The sequence below is a fragment of the Trachymyrmex cornetzi genome, unplaced genomic scaffold, assembly GCF_001594075.2.
Source record: "Trachymyrmex cornetzi isolate Tcor2-1 unplaced genomic scaffold, Tcor1.1 scaffold372, whole genome shotgun sequence".
NCBI classification, from domain to species: domain Eukaryota; kingdom Metazoa; phylum Arthropoda; class Insecta; order Hymenoptera; family Formicidae; genus Trachymyrmex; species Trachymyrmex cornetzi.
In genome coordinates this window covers 125,657-141,472 of record NW_017298450.1, presented here as the reverse complement: position 1 = coordinate 141,472, position 15,816 = coordinate 125,657, and the positions used below count along the sequence as shown (strand labels likewise).

The 15,816-nt window shown below is 29.8% G+C and overlaps 1 protein-coding gene across 3 annotated transcripts in view; it reads right to left on the bottom strand.

Moving 5' to 3' along the window:
• Window positions 1-15,816, bottom strand: part of LOC108763651 (ATP-binding cassette sub-family G member 1) — a 29,005-nt gene that overhangs the window by 3,719 nt on the left and 9,470 nt on the right. For all 3 annotated transcript variants that reach the window (XM_018511481.1, XM_018511480.1, XM_018511482.1), the window contains exons 3-6: window positions 6,859-6,976; window positions 5,538-5,727; window positions 4,497-4,642; window positions 1,695-1,933 (exon numbers count right to left, since the gene is read on the bottom strand). In XM_018511481.1, coding sequence (XP_018366983.1) covers window positions 1,695-1,933; window positions 4,497-4,642; window positions 5,538-5,727; window positions 6,859-6,976 — 693 coding nt within the window. The remainder of the gene's footprint in view (window positions 1-1,694; window positions 1,934-4,496; window positions 4,643-5,537; window positions 5,728-6,858; window positions 6,977-15,816) is intronic.

Here is a 15,816-nt window from a genome sequence, read left to right as displayed (position 1 = left end):
TTAATTCTTAAAAATAAAATAATATATTATTAACGATAATATTTATTGCTGAAACAAATATTAAATTCGATGTTAATATAATTTTGTTAACGTAATTATTTTTTATTGAACTCTCTCTCTCTCTCTCTCTCTCTCTCTCTTTCTATTAATATAATTAACTTCTAATTCTTAAAAATTAATACGAATTAGAAATTAATATTAATTATACCAGTCGAAGCTGGATCTTTAATGTTTTTAAATAATTCAATGTGAATTATATGTATATATATATATATGTACTATATATGTACATGTGCATATACACCATATTTGTACACCATATTGATATCATTATTTTTTAACCCTTTGGCCTACAACTACGAGTGAGACTCGTGGTAAGGAATTTGGTAAGTGAGACTCGTGGTAAGGAGTCTGACTCGTGCTTATTGTTTATGGACCAAATTCCTTACCACGAGTCTCACTCGTGGTTGTAGGCCAAAGGGTTAAAACCCTATTACTTTTGTTTCAAACATTTTTTAAATAAATCAATACTTTTTGAGATATTAGCTGTTCTAGAACTTTTATAATATCGTACATTATAACACTAAATTTCTTGAAACCTATGACCCGCTCTTACCTTTTTCCTTAATTTACATCTTATGCCGTCAACTTTTATTGACATCAAGAATTTTTCACTAACTTGTTGTGCAAACCGAGATGGTCCCCTGTTAGATTACCAGAGGCAAGCAACTTAGGACGCTTGTACGGAATACAAGAGATCCGGAAGTGATATAGAAGGTCGTTTCACGTGGAAAGGCATAAAATATGTTATCTCGTTATTCATTAAAATGTTATAGATAGAACAGTTCGAAAGATAATGTGTTTTTTTTCTATATATAAATATATATATATATAAAACTTTAAAATATATATATATTTATATATAGAAAAAAAAACACATTATCTTTCGAACTGTTCTATCTATAACATTTTAATGAATAACGAGAGACGGCTAAAACCTGTTGGAACTCATTCAAGATCATGACCTTGATAATTAATATATATAAATATATGTAAATATATTGATTTTTAAAGGTGCTGACCTTGCGAATTTTTACCCAAAGTTCTACAATCAACACAATCTACATTGAAAGAAAAATTGTTTAGTATTTGTAATTATAATTACATATTATATAATTATGATTATTATTACTATAATACTAGTAATAAATAACTATATATAGTTAAATCAATATATATAGTTAGCAACCGAAAATGATTATAATTATAGTAATATGTAATTATAGTTACAATTGTTACAAGTACCAAACAACTCTTTTTTTTTTTAGTGTGAAGTTAGATCGGTTTTGATCGAAATTAAATTACGTATATAAATTTTTTATTAATTAATTCTTTATATACTCTTACTAATTAAATTATTTACGGTATTATTTATGAAGAGAAGTCTCGGAACTGTATATTACTTATAACGTAACATTTTTTATCCTACATTACTTAATGAGTAACGTAGACGCAAATAAATTATATGCATCATGAATAGTAATATCTAAGTATAGTAATTTAAAATTGCCGATGGCTACATTTTCATCCTTTAGGTGTCTACCGATATTTCACACGTTGCATCGCGAAGTGATAAGCATGATTACACAGATGATTATTAGATTTCCGTATATGGACTTATGTATATAACTCACTGAAGTCCGCTGGGTTGTAATGTTTCGGGCATTCTATGCCAATGCTTTGCAAGAACGGCACTACGTTGCTCGTGGCACCCCTATAAACGCATTGTCCATTGGTGACAACGTAAACATGATCGAATTTCTTAAATATGCTCGCGCTGGGCGTGTGCACCGAGCATATGACGGTCCGCCCAAAATGCGCCAGATTCTGGAGAACATCGATGCACTGAGAAGAGGAGAGCTCGTCCAGTCCGCTGGAAAAAAAGATCCTTCATTTATGGCACTTTTGTGATGATGGCCTCATAGGTGAAGACTAACGGCACTTGCGCGCGAGACTCATAGACATCGCTAAAAGCGGGACTTAATTAATATCTGCGATCAATAAAATTCCGAAGAGATGCACGTTGAAACATTTCCTGCGAGCAAATGTTTGATTTATCGGACGTTTATTAAGTATTTTATTTTTATGCGCGTAAATTTATTTATGCCGTCCGTTTATTTATACATTTTGTTTCGTCATCTAACATGTTGTAACTACGAGGAAGAAAATTGATTTTGTTTAAAAAAAATGTATCGTAATAATAATATTTGTGATTTTTAATATAGCCTCTCGGCTTCTATTAACTTTGTATTGACGCACAAGTTTTTTAAAATCTTACGTCAGAGAGAAAAGTATTGTACTCAAGACATATACATATGTATATGATAAATGAGACACTTATTATACATTGTACTTCTCTATTTTTAGTTCGTGACAAATAATTGGTCTCTCAGCTTTGCCTGTTTTTTTTTTAATACAGCTGAACGCTTTAATATTATTAAGCTTTAATTTCTTTTAATAATTATGCCGATAATAATATAAAATAATAAACATGAAAATTCAGCGAACAATATATAGCGATTTTAGAAATAAATGATGAATTTAGGATAAACTATCAATTTTCTTCTGTCTCACATTCTTACAGCTTTGCGTTTTCGAAATACCGAGATATGATATGGTAACTTTACACATTTCGCAGAGATTTATTTATAAACGTAATTATTATTTAAATTGTGGTGTGACAGGATATAAATATAGATGGAATAACAAAATATAATATAGTAGGTAATTTATGATTCATTGTTTCTCTGGTTCTCTTATTGTTATCTTTACAAATTATCTATATAAATATTTGATATATATGTATACATATATATTGTATATACAGAGTGTAACTAAAATAAGGTAAAAATTTCGAGGCTGAATTTCCCACATTAAAAGAAGAAAAAAAATTCGTATAAATACGAGGGTTGTTTGAAAAGTTCTGAGCCTCAACATGAAAATGACATTACTCATCAAAACCCATTCTGGTACTACAATCGTATATGTTTTGCGAGATACCTGTGAAAATTATAGTCCATTTTGGATGCTCAGTTATTGTTTGAGTCATTTGTGCCAGTCGATGTTAGTGTTTTTGTTTGATGAAAATCTGTGTCCTTCGAATCTAACTTTGAGCCTATAGGAAATAGGAAAAGCTCGCTGGGGATCAGATCTGGTGAATACGGTGGGTAGTTAATTAATTCGAACCGCAATTCATAAATTTTTGTTATGGCAATCGTCGATATTCGATTTTTTCTATTTTTACAAAAACACTGACATCGACTGGCACAAATGACTGTCAAACAACAACTGAGCGTCCACAATGGCTACAATTTCACAGGTATCTTGCAAAATAAAATCGTACATGTACGATTATAGTACCAGAATGGGTTTTAATGAGTAATGCCATTTTCATATTGAGGTTCAAAACTTTTCAAACGATCTTCGTATATATACAGTCTACAATCTCACTATTAAAATACTCACTTGCTAAAATACATTTCAAAATGTTTATTAATAGGGGAAAATAAAAAAGTAATTTTTATTATTATTTAATATTATTTATTTTTATTTTTTAATTATAACAAATGTTCAAAGTGTCTCATTTAATTCAATACACGCTTGGATACGTCAGATCATGAAAACTGCCGCAAAGATACTATATAAAGATACCAGGGCAATTGCAAATGATATCACAAGCATCCAAGATGCGTTGGCGTAGAATATCTTCATTAATTTTTTTCGATTCGATGGAATTTCTGAACTAAGGACTTTAAGTATTCTCTCGCAGATAAAAATCTAGAGGATTTAGATCAGGGAATTGTAGGAGCCATATACAGAGTGTTTCAGACTTAACGCATTACCTGCTAATGGCAGATTTCTGAAGTCATTTTGAGACAAAAATATCATAATGTCCAGGCTAAATACTTTTTAACATAATAAATATCAAGAATAGAGAATATCGGTAATTTTATTTTCGCCTAGTATTTATATCGATATTAATAAAAGACAACTATTAGCTTTTACTTTTAGCACTTTGCGTTGAACCTGAATGCGCAAATTTTAGAAGGTATAATTTACCAGTTTTAAATGATTCTAATTCAAAAATTATTATAGCTTCGACATTTTGGTATTAGAATTTCAGTCTCAAACTAATTTAGAAATCTATCATTAGTAGGTGGTGTGTTAAGTCAGACACAGCCTGTATAATACTTAAATATTTTGAGTTCTTTTTCAGTAACAATGGATTTGCGGACATATATATGTTCATATGAACTTTATATCTTACAAGCAATGTTAGTGAGGAAAACTCAGCCTCGAAGTTACCTTATTTTAGTTACATCCTGAGGTATATTATATGTACAACAATTCCTTTTATGAAAAATAATTGAACTAAAGTATTATATATTTAATTAAAAGAGATAAAGATAATCAATTTTAATCGGCGCGATACTTACGTGGTCGGTTCATCAAGGAAAATAACAGGCGGATTATTTAAGAGCTCGAGTGCAATTGTTAGCCTCTTTCTTTCACCGCCGGAGAGTCTATCTGTGAGTGTATCTCGCGTTCCGATTAATCTAAGTGTTCTTAAGATCTCATCTATCTGAAATCAATTATTAAGATTCTGTGAAGTGTGTCTTTGTAATTTACTTTACATGTAATACCCGTGACAAAAAAGATGAATTTTATTTGATGGCCACTCGATCTCGCATGAAAAATGTTAAATATTGAATTGTCAATCGCAATTTTATATAATATATAAGTGCAAAAAAAGATTTAAAACGTTTATAAATAATCAAATATCGCGATTATTCATCCACATACAATTTGTGGAAAATTTTTTGTCTCCCTTTTTTAATCACAATTATATTTAAATTTTTTACGAGTTAGAAAACGTTTAATATAATATAGTTATATTTAAAATATTACGCTGACGCATTTTTCTCTAATAAGAAAAATTCTTAGTAGACATTTAAGATAAATTTGTTAAACAAATTATTGAAACTAGATTATGAATGATACCATGTGAAAGCAAAAAACCTTCATCGCAGAAAAACGAGAGAGATATGGTTATTGTATGATTTGATTTGCATAAAGAAATACAGCTGACGGTATTTAATTTTATACAACTCAATTATATACAATTAAATTATTGGTGAACATTTAATCGACAGATCTTTAAAGAAATTTAGAGAGTTTGTTTCTGAAAAATTGATCGATTCGTCGTTTAGTACAGTTTTGCTGTGCATATTTTTAGTCTTCAAATTTCAAATCATTTTATTGCTGCACAGGAAAAGAAAATTCCATGTTTTTATGGTACACCGGAAAACGTCTTATCGCTTACTGCTTTATAATAGGCTGTAATGTCACAAATTATATTAATTTTTTTTTAATTTGTAATTTAAAGTCCTTCGATCTTACATAATTTTTAATTCATTTTCCGGTATACGCTGTATAAGATGTTACTATTATAGTAAAAGGCTGAGGTGTTTACTTACAACAGCGCATTTTTGAGATTTCGTTTGTCTTCTACCAAGCTTTAAATCGGCGGCGAAGGACATTGCCTCGAAAACCGTGAGATTCGGTTGCACGAGATCATTTTGCATGATGTAACACGACATTTTTTTGAATTCGCGCATGTCTCGCAATTGTCCATTAATATTTATCGAGCCACTTATGCCCCTACATCTGCAGAAGTTTTATTTCTTTAAATACATAGAAAAGAAAAAGGAAAAAATTGCATTTTTGCAGCGTGTCGAAAAGTTTTTCATCGCTTGCTATTTTTATAGAATGTAGTTTAACGTAATGTGTTGCAATTTTAACATCATTAATTATTTCGACCTGTAAGTATATTTTGAAATCAAGGACTATTAAAGCTTGCTGCAAAGTTTTACGTGATTAATGTAGTGTTTAACATAATCACCTTGCATGTATATACTAATGTAAATATCTAATCCTGATGAAGAATGTTAAAATCGATAGAATCTCGAAGGGAGTATAAATAATATAATATTATTTATACTTCGAGATTCTATTTATATTTCTAGGATATTTATATTTAGGAAATATCAGCATAAATGAAAAAAAAACAATCAAAATACATAATTCGTGATTGCGTCTCGGCGATCATTCAACAAGCATGATTTTATAATTAAAAGCGTTATAATATATTTATTATAATATATTTATTTTTAACCCTTACCGTACCATCTACAATTTGGTATCCTCATCCATACCATCAAGGGTCACTTCAATTCTCTTCGTTTTTTCACCTCTTCAAAACAATTTAAAAAATCTCTAAAGATTTACCAACATACTTTTAACTTTCTAGAATAAATATTGACTCTTTATTTTGGAAAATAATAAAATGTAGTATAATTTATAATTACCGAAAGACTCAAAGAAACTTGCACGAACAGGAATCGCTCGGTCACTATAGTTACCCATATTAGTACGGTAAGGGTTAATTATAAAATCATGCTTGTTGAATGATCACCGAGAAGCAATCATGAATTATGTATTTTAATTGTTTTTTTTTTCATTTATGCTGATATTTCTTAAAAGACCATTTTATGCAACCATGGAATAGTTCATTAAAGCATTACGCAGAATTGAAAACTGATAGTCATAAGTTACATATTCTCATTATTTTTTTACTTACGCTGGAATTTTCCAAAAGACTATCTTATATAACTACAGTAGGTTTTTCCGGATTTAATTGACCTTTAACAACTAACAACGCAAGAGAGATAATAAGACTAGTCAATTTAATTCAACGTTTAAGTGATCATTAGACTTTAAGATTATCTAAATAATAACCTGTATCCTGCAAGAATGTCGAGTAGTGTCGATTTCCCAGCACCGGAAGGACCTAGAATCGCTGTCAGCTCGCCCGACTTGAATTGCCCGCTGAGTCCCCTTAGAATCGACTTTGATTCTGTAAATTTTACAGAAAGTCAAGTGGCATTTTACGCCTGAGTGACAATAACATTTTTACGATTAAAATATCGGACACTAATTAGTATGATCAATATGATGTAAGAGATATATCATGTTGCCAGATAATGAACGAGTATGATTACTTTAAAAACAATGAAACTATCTTAAGGAGGTTGTAAAGGTATAAAACACATATTCATATTGCTTTAAACAAACTACATACATGTGAAAGTTGTGTTCATAACATTCTACATTAGATGAAAGCAATCGAAAAGATAGAAAAAGATTATACGTAAAGTATGATGATGGCCAGTGAGAAGCTTTGCTGAGAAACGGAAATCACTCGCAAATGGTTGGATGACTGGTTGTTTGAAATTTTCTGGTGTTCTGGTAACAAGTCAGATTTTGTTTATTAATAGTATGTAAGCTTTATGTAAACTCTGTATCTGTTTGTAGGTTTAAACTGTTTTTTGCTTTTTAATGTTTAACATTTCAGAGATTAAATCCTTATGTACTTTAATATATTTTCTTAATTTGTTCGCGTACTATAGAAAGAAACCTTAATATTATCTCTATTAAATTTTTTAAATTTATCCGTCAATGATGGAATAAAAGGAACATCTTCTCGACATGTGAAATTTTATTTTATGGCCAGCTAGATAAGTTGTTTTAACCAGAGTGATGATTTTACTCAATTTTTTATTATTCTCTTAATTTATTTCTATCTTGGCTTGTTACCAGAACAAAGAAAATTTTAAACAACCGGTCATCCAGCCGTTTGCGAGTGATTTCCGTTTCTCAGCAAAGTTTTTCACTGCCCATCATTACTTTATGTATAATTTTTTTCTATCTTTTCGATTGGTTTCAGATGAAAGCATTAGATAATGTAACATCTCCTGTATGTATATCTGAAGAAGGCTCAATCGTGAGACCGAAACATATATCATATTTTAATCAATTATAGAATATTATATTATTCATATTTTCTTTTGATTTTTCATGTTTTAATATACTTTATTACATTTGACTCTTATGTATCCTTTATTTTCTCGTTATTTAATTTAATTCTCGTTTTTAAATTAAGAATCCTTCGTTTTTGTAATAACTCATACCATTCTACTTTTATTGAGCAACACATTTTTATAAATTATTTATTTTATTTTATATTGTTATAAACAAAAATTTATTAAATAATAACAAATATATACATTTTTTTATATAAATATTTTAAGTACTAAAAGTGACTTGTGCAAAATTTTATTGAAATTCGCCAATTAGTTTATAACACATAAATATTTTCTTTATTTACTAAACAATTAATGTCTGCATCTCAATGTAACTTTACATAAATATTTTTGAATTCATAAAATACTTATATAAAAAATTGAGATTTTTATCATTATTTTATAATATATTTTCATATATATTTCTATTAGAGTACACATTTAAAAAATATTACTTTTTACTGAAATAAGTTTTAATCCAGATGGTCAACTGTCTCTAATTTTTTTGTATTACTTTTAAATGCAATTTAGAATAATTTGTAATTTTTACAAGTAATTCTTAACATATTGCATTTGCCTTACAACCTTGTTAATAATAATATCAACTATAAAGTTAATTGCCAGTAGAGTCCATTAGTAAGATAGTAAGCGATTTATAGATGATGAAACTATGCGTCATTGTTAATGCTTTTTATAAGATATATGAGGTAAGCGAGGAAAAATGGACCTCTGGACATCTCCTTGAACTAGTTAGCAATAATTCATATCAATCGGTTGTAAAGATATAATTTTTGTCTGCTGAGCGTATCAGAATTCTTTGTCAAACACAAGAACTAATAAACTCTGAATAATTCACTTGTGTTAACTGAGATTTGAAATGCATTTGTAATGTAAGAAATAATTGATCGCATCATGAAATATTCAATAGATATATTTTAATGTGAATACTCAATATTATTTGTAGAGAAGTTGTTTTAAGTGCAGGCAGATTCCATTATACCTTTAATGAGTTCACGGTCTTACTTGTTACTGATATTATTACAATGACTGATAAGAAATATACAGTAAAAATACTAGCATATGACATTTCCTTATCATCTTTTCTTTATGTAAATACACAAATGTATACATTAGATATACATATATATACTTGCATTTGTATAGAATAATGATTAAATTACGGGAAAAATAAGGAAGATACATTAACCACCTTATACTGCGATAATTTATAATCAATAGATATATGTATAAAAATGAAATATACGGCTATATATAAAAATGTTCTGCTTGAGTTACTTTTAATTAATATCTATTTTTTACTGTCGGCATTCAAGTAATTCGTTTCATTTGTGACATTTTATTTGCCAGACTGTTCTATTAAATACTTTAAATAATAATATACCGTTAAGTGCTTATTATCATCGTTTTTGTACAACTCACATGAATTTGCTTAATGCGGAAAATTTCATGCTTCTCCACGTGAAGCTACAGGAACAAAAAACGTAGCTATGTTATGTAACAGTTGACCGTGAATTGTACAAATTATGTGTGATTTTTACAAGATGCGGCTATTCTCCTTCAGTTATCACATTCAACATCACATTAGCATTCATTTATCATTCTCTCACCGTATCCTTTGAAAAAAAAGAGGCAACCGCAACTCGTGTATTCCCATCGCTTCAGTGCATCTAACACGCCGTGCGAAAACATGAGTCACGCTTCAATCGTTAGCCATTGCAGAATCACAAAGAAGGTTTCTTGACCTGAGACTACCGATTCATGCGTCAAACGTAAGTGAAGCGATGCGCATCGAAATCATGCTAAATATAGATATTATATGCCGCTTTCGTGTGTTCCGCGTTACCGCGCTGTACTGCAAAGATATTCTCCTCCGAAATTTTCCTTTTTGGCTCGTATTTATTTTTTTATGATTAGGATATGTTCGATTTTTTATGATTAGGATATGTACGTAATCTTCGGCCATTTTCACACGCGGCACAAGCTGTGGTATGCATCATGACGTGATGGAAGGAAGCGATCTCATATACAGCACACTAATGTTAGTATCTCAGAAATGCGAAGGTTGCATCAACATTATGAAACGTAGATTCAGTGTTGAAGAAACATCCCCACTTCAACATTCAATATTGCAACGTCTCAGCAACGTCCTTTCAACGTTTTGTATCATCAAAAAATTATTTAACATTGCGGCAACATTAATAATCAATGTAGGAAAATCAATATAGATTCAATGTTGCAAAAACATTTACACTTCAACATTCAACAAATGATGCTTTCCAGCAGGAGACACAGTGTAACACAGTGATCGTTTTATTTTTGGCAAACATAAAGATACTATGATTCACCGAGACACTGTATCTCTTGTTGGAAAGCACCATAGTAACGTTTCAACAACGTTTTTTCACCATTCTGTACTGTATGAACAGATCTGTTCTTTCTAACGGTAGTGTATTTAAAATGAAGTAAAAATATTTATATTAGGTGTTAAACTTAATTCCTGCCGTTTTTCGCCTCCAAAATTGATTTGTTTCGAAGGGAAATACCTTAATCAAAGTATTATTAATAAAGTATTATTAATTAGTAATAAAGTAGAAAATGGAGGAAATTATTTTGTTTAAGGTATTCATTCATCTTCCCTTCGAAACAAATCCATTTTGGAGACGAAAAACGGCAGGAATTAAGTTTAACGCCTAATAGTTTGAGATGAAGGCGAGATGAAAAGTTTTAATGCAATCCAGTGCAACGACAAAAAACAGGTCTGATAATATAATCGATCCAGTTTATTTGTGCACACGCCATACAATATATAAGTGCGAAATAGTATCCATGAATCATTCACGCAATTATATCAGTTATAATTATAATGTGTATATGTAACATATTTCTCATCAAATGAAATGAATTATATTTCATGAATTGAATTATAACCGGCGCATTTTTGTTTGCCGAGATAAGGTACTGCAAACAGAATTATTCTTCTGTCATTCTATTCGGTAAAAAAAAGAATATTAGAGGTAAGCGTACAAACAAGCCATATAGTTACAGATTGATTCTCCTTCGTATGTCATTGATCATCCATTTTTTTATAATAGTCACTTAAATTAATGCGTCTATAAATACAGGAGCGTAACTTATTTTTAATTACGATGTCTGCTCTTACATGAGCATCATTTAATGGAAACACGTATTAAGATTATGTAAAAAAAAAAACGGTTTCAAAGTATTCTTTTCCTCTTTGTAAAGAATGAGTGATGTTAACGGAATCTGTTGTGGTTTATGTAGATAATGGCTGATAGCTACATTTATTCTCGGGTGAAGATTCGCTCAAAGAGATTCAAAGATTTGTGTTGATGTTTCATTGATAAAATATGAAAATGATGTATGTTATCGAGCAATTATATGGATATAAGGTGAATTGTTTATAAAGACGTGCGTCCCTACAAAATGCGTGATATCAGTACAAGCTTATCTTTTTAAAAAAGGTAAAAAAAGGTGCTAAGCATACATGCTTCTCGAATCAAACTTAAGTATCCAACCCAATTAATAGTAGTTTTAATTTTTCTTCAAAGATATTCTTATTGAAGGTCTTTTTAATTTTTATTCCAACCCAAGTAATAGGAACTTTAATTCTCTGTCACACACACACACACACACACACACACACACACACACACACACACACACACAAATTACTACTCTTTGAAAAAAACTAATATATCAAATGAAAAATTAAAATCCAGATGCTACAATCTTAACTTAGTAATTTCTAGTTTTAACAGTAGATTAAGTGAAGGTTATCAGTGAGCATATTAGTGAGAGGAACGTCGGGTATATTACGCCCGCATAGAAAGCGAGATGTTGCAAATTATAATCGCATTACGGATCTTCGTTGCAGACCGCGAGAAATTTCACGACGTTTCACCGTCGGAAATTGTGCGTAAATTTCTTGCGGAAGGAAGATACCGCATAAGTTCATGATATTTTCATGAATCCGATTCCGTGACATATAAACGTGACTTTCAGTGTAAAGGAGATTCCTTGCGATTCCTACATTAAAAGAACGGTTTTGCTGAAACATTAAAAAATTTAGTTAGATACAAGTCTAAAAATAATTTTGTTAGACCATCAAAATAATTATGTAAAATACTCAAACTGATTGTTAGAATGTTAAACATTTTTGTAGCAATTGCTAATCATGCTTAAAATTCTTACGTAACTTTATGTACAATATTTTGATGGTCCATCGAATTATTTTTAGATCTGTATTTAGCTAAATTTTTAAATAATTCAACAAAATCTTTCCGTATACGTTGAAAAATTGCTACAGACACAACTGTGCGTATTAATATAATATATCTTTCTATTAAAATAACATATTCTAAGTTCCACGCGAAATGATTTTCTCATCAGCTGTCGCATTGCTAACGGTTGTTCACACATGACATCTAATTAAACGTCGAGAGCAAGGTAATTGCCTTAAACTGTATCTCGTCCTTTAGAAAATTGTTGATGCAAAACGATAGAGTGTGCTAATTCATTATCAATGAAATACGCTGATCGTATCATGTTTACTTCACGCGTTAGCTCTGCCGTTATACGCTTCGTTGCCCGAAGAAACTCATATTACGTCGTGCGCAACAATATTCTCATGGAATGGTATTGACATAAATTATATCGCACGTAATCACGTACGTGCAGTAGCGGTAAATATAGAGTATAACAAAAGAAAGAAGAAGTGCTTAAGTAGCAATTTTATTTTCTGAGGTGGTGGAATCTTCGGCAAGAGAAACAATTGCTGAGAGCAAGAGTTGAATCAGAAACAAATAAAAACTTATAATTATTTGCTTGAGCGAGCGGAATATTGTGTTGTGTCAGCGAAATAACAACAATACGTGCCTCGATTTTATAATCGATCTTAATTCCTCTTTCCAAATCGAATCTCAACATAAATCTGCGTAGTCGATTACCCGGCATTTCTGGAATATCTATTTTTCTAAATTGAACATCATTTTTTGAATTAAATAAAATAATTTATTTAATTTTAAAAAGTGATGTTTAAATCAAAGAAATAACGTTCAAATCAAAGAAATTGTTTTTAACCTTATAGCAAAGGAACATTTCTTTGAATCGAAGAAACTAGGGATAACACTGGATATCCGAAAAGTATTATATCTCATATCCGGTATTATCCGGCACTTTTTTTACTACCTGATCGGATAGTCGGATATTATTAGTATACAAGAATATATCCAGTTGAAATTTTATATCATCAAATTGTTCATTTTTTATTATATAAATGTTCTATAAATAAGTATACATATTCACATAATACTATAATATCTCATATATCATTGCAAAATTACAATTTTTTTCTCTACAGTTTTCAGTTTTTTTTTTTAGAAAACATTGTTTCGGAATCCGGTCGGATATCCGGAAAATATCGGATATCCGACTCAAAAAATTGCCTTCCCGAATATCCGATGTTACATTTCTTACTAATATCCGATATCCAGTATCTGATAATTTTACGAATTCCAGTGCATTCCTAGAAGAAACCTTTGTGTGATTGTCACATTTCCTTATTATTTGCATACTTTTTATAAGACTTACGAAGTTTACTATTTAAGAGAAATGGCACATTGTCATGATGTAAGCAATTCTTTATTGCAATACTTGACCTGAAATACATTAACAATGTAAATTACGGTTGTCTACTTTATTTTCATCAAGGTTCCCGTTTGTTTGTCCGTCAGCATTTGTGAATGACTTTTTGACGATCTTCAAAATCGTTATAATTAAATCAACAGTCAATTTTCCTGCTTTTTTAAACGATAGCATTGATAAAGAACTTTATGAACAATGTAATTTTTCGAAAAGAAAAGTATTTGAATGGAAGTTTTAAAACGCATGGATCTCTTTCCGTGGGCGAATAAATATAATTTAACATTGAATTAATACTAAATTGATAATAAATTTGTTAGATCACTATCATTAATCCAATTAAACTGTCGTATCTTTAAATTTTTATGACCTCTAATAAAACCTCAGATAAAATTTACACGATCTACTTATATTAAGATATGCGAATCTGAATTGCATATTCTGTGATGATATTGTACAAAATATCGTATAGAAGCATAATTGTAAAAATATTGCAATTAACTTGACTGTGATTTAAAGCATTTCTGATGACGTGATAAAAACGTGATCAAAGTTCAAGATTACTTTTAAAGCAATTACAGTCGCAAAGACGTCACATGCATAATCTAACAAAGTGTGTATTGTGTTAACACACTTTAGCGAAAATGTATGCTAACATTTTTACACGATCGGAAAAATGAGGAATGTCCCATCTGCACGTCAATTACTTTACACTTTATATCTTTGTGTGATTGTCTCACATCTCCTTATTATATTTGCATACTTTTTATAAAATTTACGAAGTTTTTTTTTTTAAGAGAAATGGTACATTGTCATGACGTAAGCAATTCTTTATTGCAATACTTGACCTGAAATACATTAACAATGTAAATTACGATTGTCTACTTCATTTTCATCAAGGTTCCCGTTCGTTTGTCTGTCAGCGTTTGTATTGAAATGACTTTTTTGACGACCTTCAAAATCATTATAATTAAACCAATAGTCTCAATCTTCCTGCTTTTTTAAACGATAGCATTGATAAAGAACTTTATGAACAATTTAATTTTTCGAAAAGTAAGGTATTTGAATAAAACGCATCGATCTCTTTCAGTACTAATTCGTAGAATGTAATACAAAATAACAAAAATTAAAAATTTTCAAATAACTGTTTATTTTCGGAAGGAATGATTTTTTAAAATAATTTAAACTTGCGACAGAAAAGCCTAAGTTAATATTCTCTAAAAGATTTTTTTTTTTAATATATAATATTCTCTCGTCAATGTGTAATTGATAATTAATATATTGCAAATATATATATGCCGCTGATGTTTTTGTATAAAATGAGATGCTCTTTGATGTAGAGCGTGACACCACTTTTGCAAACTGAAAAGTTGTGCTGGACTTTGTACAGGCAACTTATCATTCTCCAATTAATTAGCAGACTCCGATCTGTAATTACAACTCGATATGTATAATACTTACTACGTAACATATTTTCTGCTTATTGTTCACACGCTTCAATCATATTATTGAAAGCTAATTGTGTTAACGAAAGCAATAGTAGTATAAAGAATTAAAATAATCGTGACATTTGTTATTAAGAATTATAGAGTTGACGCGAAGATTCATACAAGTATACGAGTAAATTGCGAAACATAATTTCAAACTTTTGCTGATTACAGGAAATTATGCAACATTATGATTACATTTGATAAAAAAAATACTACATGCTGGAAATATTGCTGTGGTAGAGACAAATTGTGAGATACTATTCTTTTTTATTAGAATAAATTGTTCGTTTGATATATAATATATATATATATATAAGAGAATTTATACTGTTAAGTGTAACTGTGCATCAGCATTTCGTATGATTAATGTGCTTTTATCAGAAATAAATGCTTCGATGGTAATGTTGAACGTAATTGAATGTTTCAATCATCACAGGCCTGCAAAATTGGAGGTGTTAAAAGTTGCTTGGTGCATTTAACAATGTTTTCTTATGTAATTTTTTATACTGAATCCGAATCCGGCTGCAGAATTGCTCTATTACGTCAAGATTTCGAGATATTTTAACCTGAAACTGCCAAAAAAAACTGGTTTCAACCATATTTAAAATTAAATTAAGAAAGAAAAAGTTTTCATAAATCATTGTAAAAGCAACTTAATTAAC